This window comes from Centrocercus urophasianus, unplaced genomic scaffold, assembly GCF_019232065.1.
Source record: "Centrocercus urophasianus isolate 14NV4802_14NV808 unplaced genomic scaffold, USGS_Curo_1.0 seq_21, whole genome shotgun sequence".
NCBI classification, from domain to species: Eukaryota; Metazoa; Chordata; class Aves; order Galliformes; family Phasianidae; genus Centrocercus; species Centrocercus urophasianus.
In genome coordinates, this window is record NW_024884767.1 from 10949371 (window position 1) to 10975080 (window position 25710).

The 25710-nt window shown below is 45.1% G+C and overlaps 1 protein-coding gene across 1 annotated transcript; it reads right to left on the minus strand.

Annotated features, from left to right (window-relative positions):
• Nucleotides 1-1287: 1287 nt before the first annotated feature.
• MARCHF3 (membrane associated ring-CH-type finger 3) lies at nucleotides 1288-25702 on the minus strand (the record flags this gene model as incomplete). The annotated part of the gene is made up of 4 exons (XM_042823012.1): nucleotides 1288-1446; nucleotides 7889-8098; nucleotides 24367-24574; nucleotides 25608-25702. Coding segments are annotated over 4 exons (672 nt in total), but the record flags the coding sequence as incomplete, so codon positions are not given.
• Nucleotides 25703-25710: the final 8 nt, after the last annotated feature.

The following is a 25710-nucleotide window of genomic DNA, read 5'->3' on the forward strand; positions in this document are numbered from 1 at the left end:
GCATTACTATCTACATTTAGAAATGTGTATATTCAAGAAACTATGCATCAATTTCTAATTCTAGCAGAATTTGTTAATGAAATATTTTTCATTATTTCTTGTTTTAAAAAAAAGTCTGTAAGTGTTTGGTCTCTAAGAGCACAGAGTTGCTGAGTGAATTAGATGTGAAACCGAAAGGGAAATAGGTAATGCCATTCAACAATACAGTCTAGTGTTCAGACTCCAAATACAGTTCAGTTACCACTGTAGGTTGTTTTACACATTTTAGAAAAGCCGCTGTCACTGCTATGAGAGGCCAGGGTTTACATCAACTGCTGAATCCTACCTGGTGAACTAAAGACTCTGCAGGCTTTCAAGACATGCTCATTGTCATTCAAGATGAGTTCCTGCTTCCTGAGACATCTCTAATGATCTCATTCATTACGTATGTGGAGTTTGCCTTGCAAAATTAATTTATACAGTTAGGATTAAATTCAGCTTGATGTAAACAGCAGGTTGGCTAACTGGAATACTCACTGGCACAATTGTAGTACAGAATGCAATGCCTCATTTGATGCTTCTGAGGGGAAGAAAGTACAGTTTTTGTTCCCTGAGTTTTGTTGAATTATTTAATAGAATACTTCAAAATAGGAAGGTTAGTGCAAGTGTCACTTTGTTCTTCTATGTATTCTAAATATATTCCTGAAAAATTTTCTTACGGGCAACTTCCCTGTAAAACAAGAAATGGGTAAGTCTTCCACTCAGTACATCATGTTTAAGTAACATGCTGGCATGTAGAATTCATCACACAGAAGTATTTTAATAATCCAAAATGCTGGAATCTGTTAAATAAAATTAATTGGGGGGAAAAAAAAAAAAAAAAAAAAAAAAAAAAAAAAACCATGCAGGGCTGTTGATGTGATTCAGGAAAAACAAAATAAACTACTGGTTACTGTCTGCCTTCCTAAGCCATACTACTGTAGGAACAGAACAATAAAAACAAAGCACTCTACATCTGTTTTGCATTGTTAATTTTCAGTTTATTTTAAACAATAATAGAAAAGTTTGCATCACTTGATGATGCAAGTATTAACACCAGCTTCCACACAGTATCTGCTAAATAAACGCATTTGGTAGCTTAGCAAATAGGACTGCAGCGTCCAGCATTTGAATTCAGATAGCAATTTCCTACTTCATGAAGAGTTTATGCATCAGGATAGCACACTGCTGGGTTCTGCATGGTGTTTGAGCATAGTGAGTTTGAGGCAAATGTCCTTAGTGCACAGCCTCAGAGCAGAATGGCCCAAATCAAACCATTGTCTCCTTTGAGTTCCTTTTGACTGATGGCAGGCCCAGCAGGGACTGCTGGTTGGAGGGAATGTTGGCAGACTTGGGGGCAAGGAGTATCACCCGCTGGTTGGTCCGACGCCATTCGTTGTATAATCTACAGTGATATCTAAATGATACCTGCCGAGAAAGGAGACAGGTGCATTCAGAATCACTTCATTCCTCTAAGGAATTGGTGAGGGGTTGGGGAACACACCTTCAAGTGGGACAGAAAGCCTTTAAGCAGCCTCACTAGGTAGGATGAAATTGGCATATATGAAACCATATGGATAGGGGGCTTGTTCCCCAAGCTTCCACAGCAGAGGAGAAGACCAGTTCGTGCCCTGCTTTCTGCTGCTACGCAGTTCTCATTCCCTTCTAATGAAATGAAAAACTAGACATCCTGCCTGTCTATTACAAGAGGTAGTAGCCATTTATAACTAGATGAATTTGGGTTTGAGATTGTTAAGCTGATGATTTCTGTAGCTGGCTGGATGGAGAAGGTTTGCATGCAGACACTAACAGCCTTATGTTCCACCTTGTAATGCTTTGTTGCTAAATGTATTGAATTCAGGATTGCATAGGTATCACGAGGTGAGTGTGACTGACTTCCAGCATGCCCTGTCTCAGAATCAGTGTCTCAACCAGGGTTGTCTTTTGAATTTTTTTTACTGGTCTCAGGTAACCAATTTCAAACTCAGTGCAGCCTGCTAATAGTGAAAAGGAAATGAGTACTGTGAAGATATACTGTATAGATAGTTTGAAGTAGTCTACTGGTTATTTTAGCAACAGCCAAGTGCACGAGTTAGGTCTGTATGCAGTGCTGTACTTACACAACTATGTCAAACACCAGTTAGTTGGCCTTGGGCTTGTTAGATGAGGTGTGCCAATTGACAAGATGATGCTCCCAAGCTGCAGGCAGGAAGGGACCCAAGCAGCAAGCACAGAAGTGCTATGCAATTTTCACACAAAACTTGTCATTTGTCATTGATTTTTATGCACTTGTGCCACTTCAGTTGGTCTCTGCCATTCAGAGGGCAGAGAATACTGTGCAGATACTGCATCTGGTTCCCTGACATGCAGTGCTGATGGTGTGGATGGCTACATAGCATAGTGCTTCTGCACTAGCCATCTACATGCCTATGAATGTATCCTTCAAAACCCTTTTAGTTGCATAAGAGTGTTTTTAGCTAAATAAATAATTTTCCATTCTGTAAAATCATACAGGAACCAAAAAAAAAGAAAAAAAAAGTATATTTTTTTAATTAGGTTCTTATCCTGAGGGAAACCAACAGAGCTTTTGCTTGCTGAGCAGTTACCCAAGGACAGCTCTTCCCACAGATGAATTAATTCCCCACTTCTCCATCTCCTCTGCTCCCCCTGAAGGTAAAGCAGTCTGTGTCTTCACCTCATATAGGAACAGCCCATATGTAAGAATATGAGAAATCTCTTTTAAAAAGTCACTGTAGTCACTGTAGTATCAGCAGAAATGATATGGTAGAGAGAGAGAGAGAGGAAGCAATTAAAAAAAACAACAACAACAACAAAACTCTACAAAGATGAATGCTATGCAGAGTGCTGTGATTGTCTCAGATAACTGAGTAGGAGTTTAGGCTGAGTTCTCCTATAGCATGATATGTGGTTCTTTGAGAAAGAGCAAGATTGTCACTCCAGGCTTTAATTGCTTGTCTGCTTACAGCATTTCACAGAATATCCTGATTCAGCAGGCTCTTGCCTTGAGGTGGTTTCTCAGTGATGTCAGGTGCTCAATTTCATTGAGAGCATCCAGACCAGTGCTCCTAGCCCAGTGCTGCTACTCTGGGGTGGAACTCAGACACTGCACCAACAATACATGTTCCTACATTGAGCATTGCCACACAGAGGTTCTTTGTTCACCTCCTCAACACTATAGGCAGGGGAAGCATTTGTCTTTCTAACTTGGGTTCATTTAGGCTACCCTTGGTGTTTAACCAGCAGTTACATTACACTGGAATCTACATGGCCAATCCTCTTGCACCCAGTCCTCTCCTTAGTCTCACAGAAAGGTTGGCCAAGTGCGTGGAGAGGCAGAGTGTGGCCATGAATCCTTAAACAGAAATCAGTTTTTTTCATCTTGGGCAGAGCAGGACTTTTCTTTCTTTGGGGTGTGTGTTGGGGGGCATAGATCAGTTGCAGTAATTAACTGAGGAAAGGTAATAGCATTTTATGGAGGACTTGGCTGTGGCCTCCCTTTCAGTGGAAGGAATCAGACAGCTTCTTGGGCACTAAAAATAACCTCCCCCATTTTCTGTTCACTGGGATACTGTGGTGCTTAAATGACCTAAGTGCCAGCTTTTGTCTACAAGAGAATAAGCTGATTTATGGGAAGTAAAATTAAATATTAGTTTTCTTAATTTTCTCAGGACCTAGAGAAGCGTTATATCACAGGTCGTGTAATTTACCCAGTAGCTCTCATCATAGCCATAACTAAGCAAGCGGAACTGGATTCTCCCATCTCCTCAGCACTGAGAACTGAAGGGAGGTCTGCACATCCGGCACACATCTGGCCAAACACGGGTGAGGCTTTCCTGCAGGAGCACTGCACCTCAGGCTGCTGAGCACACAGGTGGAGTGTGCCCTCTGCCAGTTGTAAGGTAGTTGCTGTAAATCTCTACCTTGCTTTCATAAATCTGCCTTCTAACGAAGTGCATGAATACACCACCGCTTGAGCTTGATGAGTTAATTTACAGGCACACATAAATCTCCTCAGAACTCTTCCAGCACTAATGCTGAGAGGGAAATGAGGGCACCTTCAGTACTGTGGACAGCGCCTGAGTATCCATCCTCCCCACCGCGTCCTGCTCCACCGCTCCACCACTCAGCTGACTGGGTGCTGAGCAGGAGGTCCATGCACCCCACAGAGGCAGGGTGGGGTGCCTGCGCTGCTCGATGGATGCAGCGCTTCACTGCCCATCCATCTCCTGCTGGGCTGTGCGATGGCTCTGATTCAATTACATCTTGCACACCTCAGTGGGCATTAAAGATGTTGTGCCCCGGTTAAACCAGCTGAGGTGTGCCTTTATATCAAGATCACTCTTAGTATACTCTCCAAGCACTAAGTAACTTCTAAAGGGCGCACACATTTCTCTGTAGGATTCTGAAAGGAGAAACATTGTAAAGTGAATTAGAGGTGATTTTTCATCCCTGTCAAAGCAGTGGCAGTAGATGTTGCTAGCTTACATCTGAGATGCTCCTGAAATCTTAATGAGCAAGGTCAGATGTGTCCACATGTCACGAGCAATTAAATGAAATTATTATTTGCTTGAGACATGCAATCCAGAAACTCAGATGGGCTTGAGCAGTGGCCCAGGAGAACCTCATGAAATTCAACAAAGCCAAGTGTACATTCTGCACCTGGGTCATGACAATCCCCACTACCAGTACAACCTGGGTAAGGACTGAGCACAGCCCTGCCGAAAAGACTTGGTAGATAGCAATTGAACACGAGCCAGCAATGGGCCCTCACGGTCCAGAGAGCCAACTGTATCCTGGGCTGCAAGCAAAAGAAGCACGGCCAGCAAAGGCAAGGGAGGTGATCCTGCTCCTCTGCTTTGTGCTGGTGAGGCCTCACCTGGAGTACTGCATCCAGGTGTGGAGTCCTCAGTACAGGAAGCATGGACCTGTTGGAGCACATCCAGAGGAGGGCCACAAAAATGATCCAAGGGATGGAACACCTCTCCTAGGAGGAGAGAGCTGAGGCTGTTCAGCCTGGAGAAGAGAAGGCCGCAGGGAGAAGTGATGGCCTTTCAGTATCAAAAAGGGGGCTACAAGGAAGAAGGGGACAGACACTTTAGCAGAGTCTGTCATGACAGGACAAGAGGAAATTTAAAATCCATTTTAGGGAAGACTTTGCGTGTAACGACTGCAACGAGAGATCCCGGCAAAGAGGTAAATCAGAACCAATCCTCAAAATCGCGGCTCGACTCGCCGCGCACAGCCATCTGGTCAGCGCGGCGGGCAGGAGCCGCGCTTGTGCCGCCGCGGGCGCCGACGCTGTTTGGGCGGAGCCGGGAGTGAGGGCAGCCAACCCCCGCCTGTATAAAAACTGCCCTCAGGGAGCGCCGCGACCCTGGAAGGCCGCGGACAGGACGCGCGATCGAGGCGAGCTCGTCAGTTTGCGCCGGCAAGCCGCGCGGGGCAGGGTGGGACGGCCGGAAGGAGCCTCCTCTCTTTCTTCACTCCTCCTCTAGGAACTCTAGGGCGTTACCGCCTCTTTCGTCATCGCGGTGAGGAGCCGCCGCAGCAGCCGGGCTGAGGCAGCAACACAGACTGAGGGGACGCAGCCTCTGTGGGCTCATGCGTGCACCCAGGTGGACAACCCGTGGGATGAGGCGGCAGTCCAAAATACTGACTGTGGAGAGCTCCGTAATCTGGAGGTCTCCCTAGGTCCTGAGGCAGGAAAGGGCTGTCATGGCTGCAGGTGTGCCCTGTTCAAGGAGATGCTTGAGCAGATGAGGGGCTCCCTGGAATCTCTGAGGGAGACAGATTGGAGCTGAAGGATGTTGTCACTGTTGAAGATTGCCAGGAAGAACCTCGAGCTGTCCCATAGGATCGTGCAAGGACTCCTCAGAGAAGGTCATATTGCCAGTACTACATCCAAAATCTTCTTGCGTCCCTCCAGGGGTAACCGCACCTGCTGCTTCCCTTAACTGCCTGTATACCAATGCATGCATCGTGGGAAGTAAACAGGATGAGCTGGAGATCTCTGTGCAGTTGCAGGGCTGTGATCTCACTGCAGTCACAGGGATGTGGTGGGACAGCTCGCATGACTGGAATGCTGTCGTGGAGGCTACAACCTTTTTTGGAAAGACAGGATTGGGAAGTGAAGGTGGAGAAGTTGCCCTTTATATGAGGGATCAACTAGAATGTAATGAGCTCCATCTGGGAGGGAGGAAGAATGTGTGGAGAGCTTGTGGGTGAGAATTAACGGGTGGGCTGGGATGGCTGGCATCATTGTGGGGGTGTACTACAGGTCACCAGATCAGAAGGATGAAGTCTACATTGTAGCTGGAAGTAGCCTCACAATCCCATGTGCTGGTTCTCATGGTGAACCATCTATATATTTAATCATCTATATATTTGTTAGGTAAGCAACATGGCCAGGCATGTGCAGTCCAGTTGGTTCCTGCAATGCGTTGAAGATAATTTTCTGACACAGGTGGTGGAGGAGCCAACAAGGCAGGGGGTTCTTCTGGATTTTGTTCTTTTCAACAGGGGTGGGCTTGTTAGGAATGTGAAGGTTGAGGGCAGCTTGGGATGTAGCCATTATGAGATGGTGGAGTTCAAGATCTTGTGTGGAAGAAGTAAGGCAAAAAGTAGGATTGCTACTCTGGACTTTCAGAGAGCCAACTTTGACCTTTTCCTGAATCTACTTGGAGGTATCTCTTGGGCATCTCATCTCTTGAAGGTAAAGGGGCTTGTGGGAGCTGGGCAGCATTTAAACAGCACTTCTTCCAAGCTCAAGATTGGTGCAACCCTAAGAGTAGGAAATCAGGAGACCTGTCTGGATGAGCAAGGAGCTCATGGATAAGATCAAAGGGAAGAAGAAGGTTTATGGAATGTGGAGAAAGGGCCTGGCCTCTTGGGAGGAGTAAAGGAGTGTTGTCAGGGCCTGTAAGAAAGCAACATGGAAAGCTAAAGCTCACCTGGAGCTGGCAAATGAGATAAAGGATAACAAGGTTTTTTTTTTTTAAAGTATGTTAACAGTAAAAGGAAGACTAGGAATAATGTTGATCCCCTGCTGAATGAGGGAGGTGTCTGGTAATGGGAGATGCTGAGAAGGTGGAAATGCTGAATGCTGTCTTTGCTTCAAAGACACCCCCTCAGAACTCCTGGACTCTGGAGGGAAGAGAGAGTCCGGGAAATTGAGAGCTCCCCTCTGGTTGAGGAGGAGATGGCCCAAGAGTGTCTAGGTGGGATCAATGTGCACAAATCTATGGGCCCTGATGAGATGCATCCATGTGTGCAGAGGAAGCTGGCAGAAGTGATTGCTCAACTGCTCTCTATTATCTTTGGCAGGTCTTGGAGAGCAGGAGAGGTGCCAGAGACTGGAGGATAGCCAGCGTCCCTCTGGTCTTCAAAAAGGGCAAGAAAGAGGATCTTGGGGAAACTACAGGCCATTCGGTCTTACCTCTGTCCCTGAAAAGGTGATGGAACAGCTTGTTCTGGATGCCATCTCAAGCAATTGAAAGAGAAAAAGGTCATCAGGAATAGTCAGCATGGATTCACCAAGCGAAAATTGTGCTCAACCAACCTTGTAGCCTTCTGTGATGGTATCACCATGCTGCAGCACCTGCTTTGAATTCCTCCTCATTGCTTCCTCTCTCCCTCTCACTATCCTGCCCAGAGTTTGGGATTTGAGAAGTGCAGACCTCAAATGCACTGCATCTTTCAGAATTTCCAAAGAACTTAATAGACATGGAATGAAGAGATTTCTGAATGTAAACAATGCTTTATGCAATGCTTCACCCATTCTACAGCACTCTAGAGGGGTAGAGGTGTAATTAATTTCCTGCTCTACTCTTTCCCCCATACCCATACTCACTAAGGTCCAAAAGAGGTAAATGGTGAAGAGTGCAACAGTGAGTGCAATGAGGCCGACAGCTTCAAGCCTACTGCTGAAGTGCAGGTGGTCCACAGCTCCCCGCAGGCACAGCCAGCCAGAGACAGTTGCCAGTGGAGTGATGAACAGGAAACACACCATGTCTCCGAAGAGAGTCCGCTTCTCATGCTGGGGACCTGGGTTCCTCAGCCACTGCAGGCAAAGCACAGACAAAGCAAGTGTCAGCCAGCAGTGTGTGTCTTCTGCAACTCCAGAGCAGTAACTCTTGTTACTACTTTTTGTCCTATTTTAAGATATATGTATGTATATATAAAGCTGCCAGTAACACTAGCAAAGCCATTTTTAACTTGCCCTCAGATATCTGCATGCAAGCAGAGGTGAATGCATACAGGGTTACTTTTATTAAGAGGATATTAATCTTGCAAAACAGAGTGCCTGAAAGTCAATGCCTAAAGTGAAGGCTGATTGAACAGCTATCAGCCCTGCACGCCCCTGTTGCTATAAACAGGATTTCAGAATAGTAGAGGTGAAGGAAGTTCAGCCTGGAACAGCGCACTGAGGCCTTCTAATTTAAAAACCTCATCATTCAAATCAGTGTTCAAACAGGATGACTACTGAGCCATGCAACCTTTGCCACTGTAAGATGCAGGTTACTCTCTGTGACTGCTGCAGCATCCTTGTTTTCCTTTTTCTCTCTACAGATATGCTCAGTACGACCAAAGATAGCACACATTTATCCTGTGGTGCCACCCAAAAGCCCCACCCAGCAAAGGGCTATACACCAGTCCTCGGCCTTGCACTGTACTCTGGCTGGTAGTGCTCTCATCCTCTGCTCTCAGTGCAGCAGGAACCATGGCCACTGCAGCCATGATGCTCACCCAGGTGTCCCAACCTGCTGTTTTCAACCCCCACTTCACCTTTTCCCACTTTGCCCACTGCAGGAAAATAAATACAGCATGTATCTCTTCAGCTGAATATGAGGTAAAACAGCAGCCACAGAAGTGAGTGCATCCAGGAGCAGGTGGCCGCAGACCACACTCATTTTTTCAGCATAACTCAAGAATTCAGAGGAACAAAAAAATATACTTTTAAACAAATTTTTGGCAGGCTTTCAAGTCACTTACTTTAAAATAACATGATCAAAGAATCATAGAATGGCTTGGAATGGAAGGGCCCTTAAAACTACCCAACCCCATGCCCTTGACAGGGCTGCCCTCCACCAGCTCAGCTGCCCAGGGCCCCATCCTACCTGGCCTTGAGTGCCTGCAGGGATGGGGCACCACAGCTTCTCTGGGCAGCCTGTTCCAGCACCTCACCACTCTGCGTAAAGGATTTACTCCTAATATCTCATCTGAAGTTCCCCTCTTTCATTCCACCTCATCCTATCTCTATCAGACCATACAAAAGTTGTTCCCTGTCCTACTTGTAAGCATCTTTCAAGTACTGGAAGTTTGTAATGAGGTCTCCCTGGAGTTTTCTCCAGGCAGAACAAGCTTGGCTCCTGCAGCCTTGTTTCAAAGGAGTGGTGCTCTAGCCTTTTGCTATTCTTCATGGCCCTCCTCTGGACACACTCCAGCAGCTCCACGTTTCTTGTTCTGGGGGCCCCAGGCCTGGATGCAGTACTGCAGATGGGGCTTCACAAGGGCAGAGTAGATGGGGACAATCCCCTCCCTCTCCCTGCTGCTACCCCTCTTTGTGCAGCCCATGATAGTGTTGGCCTTCTGGGCTACAAGCACACACTGCTGGCTCATGTCCAGTTTTTCATTTACCAGAAACCTCAGATACTTCACCGTGGGGCTGCTCTCAATGAGTTCTTCTCACAGTCTGTACACGTATCTAAAATTGCCCTGATCCAGGTGCAGCACTTTGCTCTAGCCCTTGTTGAACCTCACTGGGTTCCTGTGAGCTTATTTTTTGAGCCTGTCCACGTCCCTTTGTATGTTAGCCCTTCCTGCTATTGTGTCAACTCCACCTTCAGCAAACTTGCTGAGGGGGCACTTGATCCCACTATCCAGGTTGTTGATAAAGATGTTGAAGAGCACAAAATCTTAAGTATGAAGAGCTTCATAACTACTTTGTACATCCACAAGCAACTTCAGATGAAAGGCAAGGCACTCTTCCAAGAGGACTGTGCAGTAGCATTCCTTCCTTTCCAAGCAGTGCCAGAGATTTGACATTAATGAGTGCACCTCACGACTGCAGCAGGGCAGGCAGAGGGCAGGAGCAACACACCCAGCTCACCCCCAGGGTGTGTGTAGGGAGGAGAGTTAGGCCCACATACGAGCAGTTTTTATAGGATTTGAACACACCATAAAGCCAGGGGGGAAAACTTGCAAACACTTTCCTTGGAGTCTTGCTCCATGTGTTTAAAAAATATACCAAGGGTGCATGCATAACAGTCTCAGGGTATATTCTAGACATTCTAGACATGACTGATTGTGACTTCTTCTTGTTCAATTTCCATAAATCCCTGTAATGAGAAACTGACAGGAAAATGAGAGGAACTCAACATGCCTGGCAGCAGGGATTCTGCTTTTACAAGCAGCTGTCAGAAGGGTTTGTGACATGCATTTGTTTAAGAGGTAACATGGCAGAAAAATGCTGAGCACCTGCTCTGCATCTCAATGTCCACAGAGCAGCAGCTGCACACCAGTTTTCCAGCATCTGCATACCCCAGTGCCAGGCAGGAAAGAGGCATGGCTGCTCCCCAAGCATGCTCAGCATGGTTACATTCATGAGGCCAGTAGAACCCAGGTGGCACAGCTGAACGACAAATGCCATGCATCTATGGAAAGGCAAGGAGAAAGGCAGGAATGTGTCCATGTGGCAAGCATGCAATGCACCCTCAGTATGTTTGTAGATGATGACAAGTTGGGAGGAACTGTCAGTCTGCACGAGTGTGGAAAGGGCCCTCAGAGGAGTCTGGAAAGGCTGGATCAGTGGGTTCAATGGCATGAACCTATAAGCTTTAACAAGACCAAGTGTCCTGCACTTCAGTCACAACAGACTCATACAATGCTACAGCCAGCAGAACATGGGCCAGCATAATGCTCAGATGGCCAAGAAGGCCTATGGCATCAGGCACGTCACCTGCGTAGAATACAGGGATGGTGTCTGGTCTTGCAGAGAGGGGATTAGGAAAACCAAGGAACTGAACTTGGAGAGGGGTGTTAAGAGCCACAAGAAGGGATTCTATAAGTAAAATGGTCAGAAGAGGCATACAAAGAGAGTGTACCTCCTTTGGTAAATAAGAAAAGAGAACTGGCTACAACAGATATGGAGAAGGTTGAGGTATGAAATGAATTTTTTGCCTTGGTCTTAACTGGCAGACAGGATTCTCGTATTTCTCACATTCCTGAAGCTCGCATCCCTGAACTTCTAGGTGGGAATTGGGGGAGTAAATCCCCCTCCTGCTGTAAGGGCAGAGCAAGTCTGAGACTGCCTCGTAAGAGTGAACATATACAAGCCTATGGGGCCAGATGACATTCACCCCAGGGCTCTTAGTGAGCAGACTGGTATTTTTGCTGAGCCACTCTACATCATGCTCTCTGGTTGTGGCTCTCTGGTGTGGTCCCTGGGGACTGGAAAAATGGAAATGTCACTCCCATTTACAAGAAAGGGAAGAAGGAGGACCTGTGGAACTACAGGACAGTGAGCCTCACCTCTTTACCTGGGAAGATCATGGAACAGATCCTCTAAGAAGACATGTTAAGTCACATTAGGGATGAGTGGCCTCTTCATCCATGTAACAGTGATAGGACAAAAAGTAATGTCCTCATGTTGCATCAGGGGAAATCCAGGTTGGATATTAGGAAAGAATTCAACTCAGAAAGAGTGGTGAGGCAGTGGCACAGGCTGCCCAGGCAGGTGGTGGAGTCACTGGCCCTGGAGGTGTTCAAGAACTGTGTGGATGTGGCACTGAGGGATATGTTTAGTGGGCACGCTGGGGATAAATGGGCTGCTGGTTGGACTTTGTGATCTTTGTGGTCTTTCCAGCCTTAATGATTCTATCATTCTATGACTTTTCCAAAGCACACATCTTTCTCATAGTTCTGGAAATAGGAATACAAACAAGATCTTAGGAGTCTATTCCAACCTTAATGATTGTATTATTATACGATTCACACACATTAGGGCAGATGTTGTTTCCCCAACCCCATTGTGACTTTCACAATGTACAACACAGTGCACTTAAATAAAGACAGCATTTGGTGGTCTGCAGATTATCTTGATTGAACGGTTGAGCATGCTTCATATCCAATGGCTCCCAGCACCATTTCTGTCTGTCTGACCCATGTGAACAAAGAATGAAAAGTAAGTAACTCAGATACAAGAAGAGGCCAGGACAGACGAGTAAATAACAGTTATATAAAATCATTAGGTTATAAATTAAAACCTCAAATTTTTATAGTCCAATTTTAAAAGCTGAAGTAATGTCATATTTTGAAAGTGGAAGTCCAAAGTTCTCAGGGGAACCTGCTTCAGCAGGGATCTGGACCAGGTGATCTCCAGAGGTCCCTTCCCATCCCTATGGCTTGTGATTCCATGAATAGTAATTTCAATGGCTACACAGATTTCAGTCACAGCATGCATTTTAATCTGGAAGTAGCGCACTTGAATTTTCAAGCATGCTCCTGTTTAGATGCTAGGTTTCAGTCTTTTGTTTTGAAAATGTGCACTGTCAAGTTACTTTATAGCTAAAAAGCCAAGTCAGCAAATCCTTAGGTGAAAGTGAAATCCATGCAACAGCTCCAGCAAAGTGCTGAGCTGATTAATTGCTCTGGCAGCACAGTCAGGACTGCCGTGCTGGCAAAGAACAAGGCGCGAGGCCAGATATAACTGTTAGACCTGCACTGTGGCACTCCGAAACCCTTCCTATTAAAATGTGTCAATGCACTCGATTATATCTGCAATAATTTCAATTTTTGAAAAACAGATGGTCTGTAAAAAGGGTCACGTTTGAAGCTAAACACTGGCCCAGCTGGCAGTCAGCACCATCACCAAGTGCCATCTTGAAGTGAACATCCACTACTGTTCCAGATACGCAGGCGGAGAGCCAGAGCAAGAAGGCACAGTGATGGCAGCAGTGGCGCATGGCAACATCCCTTGGCAGACAGCCCCTTGCTAAGAAGCATGCTGAAGACCGCAGGAGTGGGGAAAGTTCCCTGATCTGGTCTCCTGCAGTCAAGAAAAGATTCTGCTTTGGCTGGAACAGAGAAGGAGCATAGAAGGGACTGAGAGCCTTTGTCGTAAGAGCAGACTTCAGAGGTTTTCTCAATTACCCCAGCAAAATCATGTCTATAGGTATGGCTATCTCAGGGGTGGCCAGGAAAACAGGAGAACTGATGAGGGATGTCAGTGAAGAAGGCGGGCTACTTAAGCTAATGGACAATGCTGGCATAAGAACAAATGGCTAATGATTGCTCATAAATACATCTAGGGTAAGAAACTGAAAAAACTTTCCAGCTTTCAGATGTTCTAGCTCTGGAACAGCCTCCTAGGAATCTGCAGGTCATGAAGGAAGCTGTTTATCTTTTGAAAAGGATATCAGAGGTACTGCCATTTGTCAGAAGGAACCACCGCTAGCACATCCAAAGTACCTTCACCTCACACACATAGTGCACACAGAGGACCTGCTGCAGTTACATCACCAGGCGGTGCTGAATTTGAATGACTGCTCATCCCAGAAAGACAAAACATAGCTCCTGACCCTCATCAGAGCATCTCCTTGCTTCTTTCAGCTGAATGCCAACTCCAGCTCTTCAGAGCTTGATGTGGATTTGCAGCAATCCCTGGAAGACTTCTGGCCTGTAAGCCAATTACTGGCTTCCCAAACTTCACTTAGGCTTAAAACTGCACACAAAGCCACATCTATCCCAGAACCCTTTTAATACACATGTACTAAGATGTGGCAGAAGCTTTCCATCTGAAGAAGGAATTAACAAGAAGAAACTGAGGGTATATTTGAGAGGCTCTGCCTTGGCATTTATTGACCCAACTACAATGAGCTGCATCAGCAAACTTTCTCAAAGCACCTCCAGGAGTCGGAGGTATTTTACCAAGATCCCAGTTCTAGGACAACTCATCCATCAGTCTGACTCCAACTGAATGACACACAAAAACTAAAGTATTTCCTTTAGTGTTTTCTGTCTCAGATTCTAAGGCCACTCACAGTTTCTAGTGGGAAGACCTTTTTTTGTTCAATACATTCTGCTTGGAAAATTGACTTCACATAAATACTGCTTTAGTTGTATCAACAGCAAGGGAGATTCTGCAGAATATGATAAAAATCCTCCACCCTTTTAGTTAAAGATATTTATAGTGTTATCATATCTGAGGCTTGGGGAGAAGACAGGAAGGAATTGTTTCTCTTTGAGCCAAAAACAGCTTATTACACATCAAACATGCCAGTTCATTCACTTCTTTTAATGCCAATGGCTTCACAGTGAATCTCAGTGAAAGCAGCCTACATGCAAGCAGAACTAAGAACAATTATTGTCATCTCTGGTGTCACTCTGGCGGTGCCCAATGGGAGGGTTTTCTTTTGGGCTTTAAGCCAAGGAAGGTCAATACTGCCTGGTTTTCCAAGAGCACTTCTCTTGGATGAAGGATATTCAGAATGGATATTAGGAAAATTATTCTCTGAAAGAGTGGTGCTGCAGTGGCACAGGCTGCACAGGGAGGTGGTGCAGTCACTGTCCCTGGAGGTGTCCAAGAACCCTGTGAATGTGGCACTGAGGGATGTGGTTGGTGGGCACGGTGGGGATGGGATGATGGTTGGATTTGAAGATCTTGGAGATCTCTTCCAACCTTAATGATTCTATGATATTTCTAAATACTAAGATAACCAGTTATGTACAAGAAATATACAGTAATTTAATTTAAATAGGTAGGTAGTTCTGTTCAAATACTTTTTTACTTGAAAATTTTTGTAACTTAAATTTCTCTCAGCCCAGATTGGTACCTATATTTGTTTCCAGTGTAATTAAACATTTTGGTTCGCTCAAAACTTTCTTAGGTAAATGTTTTACCAAGGAAAACAAACATTTCTCAACTGAAAAAAAGAATTTCTATTTCAGGTATTTTTCCTTCTTAGGTCAACTATCAATTACTGGTGCAACTCTGTTGTCTTCAGTGGGCTGCTCTTGGAAGAGCCATGGTGATAGCCATTATAGACGCTCCTTCAATCCTAGAGACAGAGTTTCTAGCTATGTGACAGCTGAAAACTGAAGATTTGAACTCTGTAGTTTGCTGTGCCAACATTATGGCCTGTTCATACTTGTGTCAGCACTTAACCCTCATTTTAACTAAAGTTTTAGGGAATATTTTCATTGCTGATGTATGAACGAGCCAAAGATACTTTTCTGAAATAACAAAACAATCTCATTTGCATGTTTTCATGTACAAAGAGAATAAGAGGTTTATTATAAGGGTGGTATAGGATACAATTTAAATTATTGTGTTTTGAAATAAACAAACAAACCAACCTGAACATAAGCAACAGTGCAGACAGGAACCAACCCTGGGTTAGAAGTAAGCATGAAGTCTGCATCATGCTTATACTGCATGCTGTAGCTATCATAACACAGCAGATTCTGCCACTTGGATCTTTCAGCCTGACAGCTGGAAAGCAGGAGTGTGATACACAGTGCTTCACCAAGCTGTGATAATACAAGTGGCTGGCAGATGTGGTGTTCATTTTCTGGATTATACAACGTTAATATCTAAAAACAGGATTACTAATTTTATGATAGCAAAAACAAACAACAGAGCATGCTTAGCTCACAAAACCAGTGACGTTTCTTGGAGGTCCAATTAAACAATATTGAATCTTGTAACATTACTGCTGTTCACTTTTCCTATTACAGACTTCTAATTCATTTAATTATATTTCACATGATACTTCTAACAAGTAAAAGATTCCAAGATGTGTCAAGAAGAAAAATTATGTGATACTGGAGAGAAGCAGTATTTCATTTTATCTGCATGTTTTGTAAAGCCACCATTTTTGTGTGAATGTCCTCCCAAAAAAACCAAAGCAATCAATAAAATCAATCAACAAAAATTATGGTTTTAGATTTTAAATCCAAAATGAAGCAGATTCACTATTTGCAACACATATTGTAGAACACTGCAAATACCATGATCCAGTCAATAAAAGTTTGATAGCCCTCCCAGAAGTCAGATACATTGAAACTTTCTGTCTTAGCAATTTTCTCAGTAGGAGCAGCAGCCTTTGACTGGCTCCTGTGGGCAGTATCTGCTACCTGCAGTTAGGAAATGCTGACTGCAGGTCAGAAATGATAACCTGGTGGCCCAGAACTGCATTACAGAATTATTAACGTTGGAAAAAACCTCTAACATGTTCAAATCCAGCCTCCAGCTCATCTCACCATGCCACCATCCCTCAGTGCCACATCTGCACGGTTCTTGAACACCTCCAGTGATGGTGACTGCATCACTTCCCTGGGCAGCCTGTGCCACTGCCTCACCACTCTTTCTGAGAAGAACTTTTTCCTAATATCCAACCTGAACCTCCCCTGGTGTAACTTAAGGCCATTCCTTCTCATCCTATCACTGTTACTTGGAAGAAATGGCCGACTCCCACCTTGCCACAACCTCTTTCCAGGGAGTTGCAAAGAGCAGCAAGGTCTCCTCTGAGCCTCCTCTTCTTCAGAGAGTCAAGAGCCACTGCAAAGCTTTTCTGCAATAAAAACTAACTATTTTGTTTATTTTACAGGACTACAAGCAGCTTGTTTTGATCTCTGGACTCTCCCACTAGAAATGAATACAGTAGGGCATTCTAAGGGCAGGAATGCAGTCTTGAACAGGTCATGTTTTCAAAACTCTATGTTTCACAAGCTTAATTGTTATTTCTTTTTGTAACACTTTAACTCAAACACACTTCTACCAGAAGGCTGCATGGCTGCTTCAAATTCTGCCCATATGACTTGGACCTTAAGGGCGCATTTAAGCAGCTGAGAACAAGTAGATATAACAGCATCTCCCCCATTTTGCCCTTCCTATTTGGTATTTTTGGGATCAAGAAGGGAGTCAGGACATAAATATGTATGTATGCCTGTCTGATAGAGAGGCCCCTGTGACACCTTCGAGATCTTCAAGCACTCTCTTCTCCAAAGTGCTGTCCCTTTACCCATTTGTTTAAGGCTGTAATTTGCTTGCTCTTTTTTCCAACTATTTATATTAGTAGATCATGAGCACTTTCCCTGTTGCCAGTGCTTCATCAGTACTCTGTTCCCATTTTTAAAACATGCTACAGCAATTCCAAGTGCACCCCCTACTCCCCGCAGAAGCAGGCAAAAGAGCTCAACCTGTTTTGCACAACCATGCTGCACCGAAAGCTGGGGCTCCTCTGTGTTCTGAGATTTATGGAACATTTCATACAGTCATAGAATATCCTGACTGGAAGAGACCCATAAGGATCACTGAGTCCAACTCCTAGTGGTGACTACACCGAGTCACCATTTTCCTTCTGATTTGGAGAGCAATTCCTCTACCAACAGCATGCAACAAATCAATTGTTAATGATCTGCTTCACTGAGCAGAAGAAAAATAAATAAAAAGAAATACAACAGATAAAAAAGTATGATTCAGAGCCTTACACAAAAAATAAACCCATGTTTCAGAGCAAAGATCCTGGAAGTTTTAAATCAGAATGCATGCTTTACTTAACTGCTTCCTCTCTTTCTTATCTAGTATGAGCTCTAGAGACAGAAATAGATGGGTGAAAAACTATAGTTTACTATAGTAAACTCAATATTGCAATGTTTATCCTGATTATTCTTTCTCCTAGTCATGCTGCTAATATTTATGTTGTTAATGAAGTGCTTTTTGTTTGCTTGTTTGCTTGCAAAAATAATACTAATAAAAAAGAATGAACCGACAGATACCAAATCCTGATTGGTTTAAAACATGTAAATAACTTATAAGCAATACTAGCTTGTTTTAGAAGTTCTTATGCCACACTGATGGTGCATCTGGTTGTTTTCTAACATTTTGTTGGACTTAAGTACATTGTAGTGCCATGTTGTGGATATATTTCTGGAGGAAGGTCATGGGAAGCGATACAGTTGCAATGTAGAAATCAAAGCCAAGATGATACCTAATACTCATACAAAGTTTGTCAAACCTTCGTGCTTAAACACAGCAAAAACATCCATGTGACTACTGTCACACATTTCCAGGGTCACAAGAACCATAAACTGGCTTTACTGAAAAAATAATCCTACTTAAACGTGAAAGGTCCAAAAAAATCACTTTCAGATTGATTCCACTTTATTTGTTTTTGTCTGTCACAAGCAATATCAGGTCTACGTGTACCAACCCAAATTATCAGACTCACCTTTCCTCCACCAACTACAGTTTCTGCTGCTTCAGCCTAGAGGTTCTGGGTTGGTTGTGACAAGGCTCCCTCTGGCAGTGGGGGACAAACGCAGCAGCATTTTTTCCCTTTGAGATGAGGCACCCTTAGGCACATGCCACGCATCACATCTCCATGTGCACCTTCTCATGCTGTACACTCCTTGTATCCAGCAGACTGTAGAGAGGTGCTGCACATCTAACATGTGTCAGGAAAGGGGGGATCAGTATCATAGCATACTTTTTGAATTGGATTTTCCAATATGGTAAGCCCTCAGACTGAGGAGAATGTGCATATACTGGTAATGTGTTAATAGACAGTGCATAAGGGATTACTGGCAGACAGACTGTAGTGAAATGAGTAATTCCAGACAACCTGGAGAAGCCCTGAAATCAAGGGAAATGCCTAGATTTGCTATGCTGACGCTTGCCAAGTGCCTCAACAGCAACATACTACCTCTAGCAAAAATGTCACTTCACATTGCAGCTTCAAGGATACCACAGGCAGTTCATGCTAAAGCACATTATTTCTGACTGATGTTGATTATTTCAGCTTTCTCAGTAACAGAGTTTGCTGGGTGACACCTGTAAGAAAGGAACAAGTCGGAGACCATCTCATGAAACTAAATGTGTACAACTCCATTGGGCCCAATGACATGCCCAGCCACTCTGCAACGTCTTTGAAAAGTCATGGCACTCTGGTGCCATGGTAAACATAACTTCCATTTTTAACAAAGATGGAAAGGAAAGCCTACGAAACTACAAGCTGGACAGCCTCACCTCTGTACCTGGCAAGATCATGGAGCAGATCCTCCTGGCAGACAATTAAGACACATGAGGGACAAGGAGGTGATGTGAGACAAACAGCACAGTTTCAGCAAGGACAGACCATGCCTTGCGAATTCAGTGGCCTTCAACAATGAAGTGATGGCTTCCATAAACAGAGGAAGAGCAACTGAAGTCATCTAAATGGACTTCTTCAAGGCCTTTGATAAGACTCCACACCCCCACTCTCATCCCTAAGTTGGAAATACACAGATTTGAAGAGTTGGATATTCACTGGATAAGTAATTGGTTGGATAGTTGCAGCCAGAGTGCTGTGGTCCATGTCTCTACATCCAGGAGGGGCCAGTGACAAACAGTGTCTCCCAGGCATCCGTCTTGGGACTGGTGTTTTTCCATGTCTTTACCAATGACACAGACAGTGGGATCAAGTGTATTCTCAACAAGTTTGCAGATGATTCCAAGCTCAGCGGTGCAATTGATACAACAGAAGGAAGGGATGCCATCCGAAGAGACCTAGACAAGCTTCAAAAGTGGGCCCAGGTGAACCTAATGAGGTTCAACAAGGCACGGTGCAAGGTGTTGTGTTTGGGCTGGGGCAACACCAGATATGCATACAGACTGGGAGAAGAACTATTTGAGAACAGACCTATGGGGAAAGAGTTGGAGGTCCTGGTGGATGAAAAGCTGGACATGAGCCAGCAGTGTCTGCTTGCAGCCCAGAAGGCCAACAGTATCCTGAGCTGCATCAAAAGAGTGGTGGCAGCAGATAGACAGAGGGGATTGTCCCCATCTATTCTGCCCTTGTGAGGCCCCATCTGCAGTACCTGGCCTGGGGCCCCCAGAACAAGAAACATGTGGAGCTGCTGGAGTGAGTCCAGAAGAGGGCCATGCCCAAAGGACATAAAGTCCTTTTCAGTGTTTTGTAATTTTCTATTTGCAGCCTCTTGTGACCCAGTTTGAAAGAGCAGGAGCGGATAGTAGTCCTCCAGGTTTACCATATCTGATACCCAGTTCCTGATGTCCCAAATGTACTGAAAAAGCACTTTTTCTATCATCTCTTTACTTTATTGCAACTATATACCAAGTTATCTCCAGTGCAGCTGCTGTGAACAAGTTCATAAGTAGCTGTGAAATGAAAGTCCAAGGCAGAGGAGCATCAGCCCATCCACTGAGCCAAAATCCCAGCAGAAGCAGGGACATGTGGAGGGAGTGCGACAGCTCCAGGTTAGCTGTCAATCCCTATCACTCCACACCTGCTGCACAGAAACCACTTGTATAACTAACCCTGTGAAGTGCCTAGCAGCAAGTAGTTCTCAACAGTGACTGTAAAATCACACAGGGCAGCACTTCTGACACAAAGGAGACCAAAGATACGGAGACAAAGAAGAATGCAAAGAAGAACAATGCTTTCTGCCAAACAAGCTTTGATAAATACCCATGGAGATGAAGTGCTTGCATATCCCTGGTGCACACTTCTTTTACTTGTTGAAGAACAACACACAGAGCACTTCTCCCAGTGCAAAAGGCAAAAATGAGAATGTAGTAAACAGGTATCAAAACCAACATAAAATTTGTTTTCCTCCTGTATTACTCTGTCTGTCCCAGCATCAGAGAAAAACACAGGACCACAGCCTTCATATGTAACCACCCAGAACCATGGCATGATGCCTTGAGGTAGAAAAGGTGGAGAGCAACTGGCACTCCTGGAAGACTGAATAAATATTGTCCCAATCACATAGTTAAGAAACACCGTTCTTCTAAGGAAAAGAATCTGAGCTGAGAGAATGCACATCAAGAATGCCCAAAACTTCACAAACACAATGTTGAGAGGATTGACTTTCCTGACTCCAGCACACTGTACATTCACAGAGAAGTGTTTCTCAACCAAACAGAAGCCTGCAGGGCATAACAGCTAAAGGAAAGTCTCCTATGAGAAATACATATACCTTGGAACAAAATTGACCAGATAGAAACTTAGGATGGAGAAAAGATATAACAAATGAAAGACAAAACGAAGGTCAAAATCAAATTTCTTTTGCCATACCTTACAACAAAAAATCCAGAAAAAAAGAAGGCTGCTGCTCATAATGTAAGCTGGGAGGAGAAAGCAAAGGTGAGATTCCTGCATTTTTGCATCCTGTGCAAATTAATGCAGGACACAGCTGTAGAGACATTCCCTTAATCTGAGCTGAAGGTCTCCTATTCAAGGGCACACATCCTTAGCATGAACGTAAGCAGCTGCCAAAAAGAAGGCAAAAAGCCAACTCACAATAAATTTTCATGGAGTAGTTGCTCTCATTTAATAATATACTAATGACAAACTGACACCGTGATCGAGGGAGAAACTGAATGGGTCCACTAAAACTGCTCTGACTAAATAACTAACTGCAGCACGAAATGTTCTGCTGCTTCCATAATAACATACACAGGGGAGGAAGGAAGACGGCCGAACAGGCAGCCATGCCACCTTCTGCTCACTTCATTTCAAGCCCACTACTAATGCAGCATCTCCTGGGTGCTAACAGCATGAAAGCTTGTTGGGTATGACATTTCTATGTAGAGCAAGTAAGTAAATCAATTTCTTTCCTTCGAGATCTTCACACACTTATGGCTACGCCCCATTAGAAGCAGCAATCAAACTAGTGAGAGGAATTTTTTCCTTTTTTTGTCCCTTTTAGGAAAGTGAATGATATTTCTTTCAATAGATAGAAGCAACTCTTTTTTTTCCCTGAAGAAAAATCTCTAAGAGAAAATATTCATATGATGATTGATTGCTTCAAGCATTTTTGTTGTGGTTGTTACTGACCAATGAATGGGATATAGTCTCTGCATGAGACAGGACCTGATGAGGAATTACTAGATATGCTTATCTTGGCTACACTCTATAAATGACCTTATGAGTACATCAATCCCTCCTGACCTATCAAAATTCATTCATAAACTCATCATTCATCTCCACTAAGAGGACCATTTACTTCCATTATCCAGTTGCAAAGAACCTTTGGAGAACTAATTATTCTACTAAATGAAGAGAACTTTGACTCTGGTTGTGTCTCACACTGTCAGCTGTGCCAGCACTTTGTGAGTGAAAAACAGCTTGGAGAGTTGATGGTACTTGCCTTATTTGTCATCCCATCACCCAAACACACACGCACAGCTCTTATCCACACACAATGGAATAAGAAGCAGGTGGTCACTCTGGCTTGCCATTAGTCCATGATTTAGAGCAGGTTTTTGTGAAATTTTGTCTGATCTATCTGATAATCATCTCTCCATGTTACTGTTACTTTAGGTAACACAGGGAGGCAGGTAAGATGGTGCTGGAGGGCATAGGTAGTGAGAGGATCTGGAAACCTGAACCTGGTTTAGCTGCAATGTGCAGCTAAATTCTGGGAACTTTTCAGATTGGCTGTAATTATTTGACTGGGGAGGTTTGGGAAATACAAAGCACTGTGTGAAATAGATTAATGCAAACTTTGAGTGCAAACTTATATCGCAGCAACAGAAATCAAGAAGTCTGGTTGACATCTTCCTGCTTGGGTTTGTCTCCTTGCAAACAGCCCATCTCAGTCACTTTTTGTCTTTGATGCTCTCAGCTTTGAAAGAATAAGTTTGATTCCCTTCTAAATCAGAAACACACTCCTTCTGTAAGACTGCAAAGGAATGTAAAAGAATCAGTTGCTGCTTTATTACAAGCCTTTCTGCAACCGCCAAAAACTGCATTAAAATACTGTGGTGTGGATGTGGTGGCTGAGAAGCAAGAAAAGATTGGATAGTAAAGAGAAAAACTTCAGTGAGCAACGTGTGCCATATTTCAGAGATGTCCCTGTCCCTCCCACTTGTCTCCAGCTGAGGAAAAAAAAGGCAGCTTTTAAGTTGTTACTGCACGCATGATATACATCATATCATATATCATATCATAATAATACCATTGATTTTTAGCACGAAGAGGCTTGCTTCTCTGAGATAAGTCATGCTCTATTTGTACAAAGCAAGGCTCGGGAGCAGCCACTGTAAGGGAACAGCTTGATAAAGACAGACTCTAAAATCAAACTGCTTGTTTACACCCTCTCAGGACTGCTTATCTTTCTTTTTAGAAGAACAGTTTAGGATGGCAACATCCTTGCACCAAAACCACACCAACAAGGAAGCAAAAGGAGTTCAAGCCCAGCTCAGGGCATCTGGCTGTAAGAAAAGCTCCCACATCTCTGTTTTTGTGGATCCTAAGGAAGAATGAAGATCTTCTCGGATTCAGACACAAGTGGGAACACCTAACTTCACCCAGCCTGGAGCAGCTTTGGTGGTCTTCAATGAGAACTGCTCACTCACCACTGCCCATGCTCTGACCCAAATCCCACCTGTCAGCATCTTCCTGTATCCTCCTACTTGGCAACAAGGGCAAAACAGAACTCCTCTCCCTCATTTTCAACAGCATAACTACTACCTTTTCTGCTGTAATTTGTGGTAATAAGGTAAGCAAAAAGGACACTTTGCCCTCAGCACAAACTTTAGCATGCAAGTACTTGCGTCACCACCGCTATGGTCACTTCACATCGTTTCTAAAAATAGTTATTATTTGTAATTCACTTTTAATTTCAGTGTAAATCATATATTTTTTTTTCCTCCAAAGGAAAATAGAGAAAGAAAAAAATCATTAACATGGTAGAGATAATTATTTGGGCTTTTTTCCCCCTCTTTTCCTGGAGATGCAAAAAAAATCTGGCAAGCTTCATGCAGCCACTAAAACATCTATTGTTCACTGAAACTGACTTTAATTGATAAGGGAAGAACAATTACCAATTCGCGGTCTGGTCTGGTACCCAGACAAGAGGAGGCCAAAAGGTCATTCCAGAGTGGCTGAAAATGCCAGACACTGCACAAAAACAATTACTTCTTTTGGGCTCAATACTGAAGCCAGGTTCCTCCTTGATTTGTATTGTCTTCCTCAGAAGCAAGGAGAAAATAGTTCTTGACATATCAAATATTCTGAATATATCTAGCAGAAGCTACCACATATCTGTGACACACCTCTCACCATCACCACCCTGTCTGCTGTACTCTGTACTCCTCACACAAACTGCTCCCCAGACCTTCACTTATGCTTCTAGCAAAGCAAAATCATCAGTCAGGCTCTGCTGCTCATGCCCTTTCCTTAAGCTCCTGCCCTCACCCTGCAGAGCCTCAGGCTTCCAGCTTGCTCTTGCTTCAGCAGAGCATCTCTGTGATGCCCACATAAAGCAGATGCGATGTGCTCATTAGGGCTGAACTCGGGAGGATGTGCCCCTCATACTGACCTCTACCAGCGGCCTGGGTTTGCGCTCCACTGCAAACCTGAAGTGGCAGAGCTCGCAGAAGCTAGTGTTTGACGAGGACAACCAGTGCTCCAGACAGCTGCGGTGGATGGTCCCCAGCGTCCCCATACACTCACAAGGAGAAAGCAGGTCTTCCTGACTGCTGCCCTCGTGGCAGATCCTGCACATCGGGCGGTCATTGAAGGGACTGCTGCGGGAGGAGAGACACACTGCTGGTCAGCACACAGCCCTGCTGCCAGGGACTCCACCAATTCACAACGCAGGAAATGTCTGCAAGGTGCATGCTTTGCTCTGTGGTCAGTGCAGCAGGCTGCCAGGCTACAGCCACAGCCATGCGCATAAACTTACTTACAGGGTCTGTTGTGTGGGTGTTAAAAAGGGGAGAAAACAAACATACAGCTCTGGCAGGTGGAAGGGTCATGAGGAAATAGCTTCATTTGCTGTGAAAGCACAGTCACTCACCATTCCTTGGGACAGTCCCCCACCTGCTGCCCAAGAGTAGAAAAGAGCAGCCTGGGAAGGGAATGCCATGTCCAGCACTTTCCTCCCGCAGCCAATTCTCCTGCATTCTCTCTCAGCATCCTAGAGAAGCTGTGGGTGCCCCATACCTGGAGGCACTCAGGGCCAGGCTGAATGGGATCCCGGGCAGCCTCGTCTGGTGGGTGGTGGCCCTGTCGATTGGATGGGCTTAAGGATCACTTTCAGCTAAAGCCATTCTGTGATTTTGTGATTCTACGTGCAAAGGGTGATCCTCCTTCTAGAGAAAGCCTGGAGACTCCGAACTTAGCCAACTTCATTACCGAAGAATCTCTCTTCAGGGTGCACGGCGGCTTCCCCACTCCCGGGCTCCCCCCGCCGCAGCTGCTGGCGGTGCCTGGCGCGGCTCCTCACGGCAGCGGGGCGAAGAAGACAGCGGGGTGCACCGAAGCGGGGCGCACCGAAGCGGGGCGGAGCGCGCAGCTCCGCGCCCTCCCGCTTCCCACGGGGACGTGCAGAACCACCGGGTTTGAAAAAGTTATTGCAAATAAAGGGGGAACAGCCCTTTCGGGCCTCCGGGTCACTCACGCGGCGGGGGTGAGCTACCTCACAGCGGCCAGACGAAGGGTAGCGTCCCGCCGAAGCGCAGGGCTAGCCCCGTCCGGCGCATCTTTCCAGCTCCGCGCAGCGCAGCCGCGACCCCGCTCCCCGCCTGCACCCCGCCGCTCGCTCCCCGCGTTCCCTACCTCTGCGTGGTGAGAGTCCGCACCACGGAGGAGAGCAGCTGCCCGTCCTTGGCCGCCACCTGCATGACATACCGCGGCCGCCCGCCGCCCGGGCCAGCCGGGC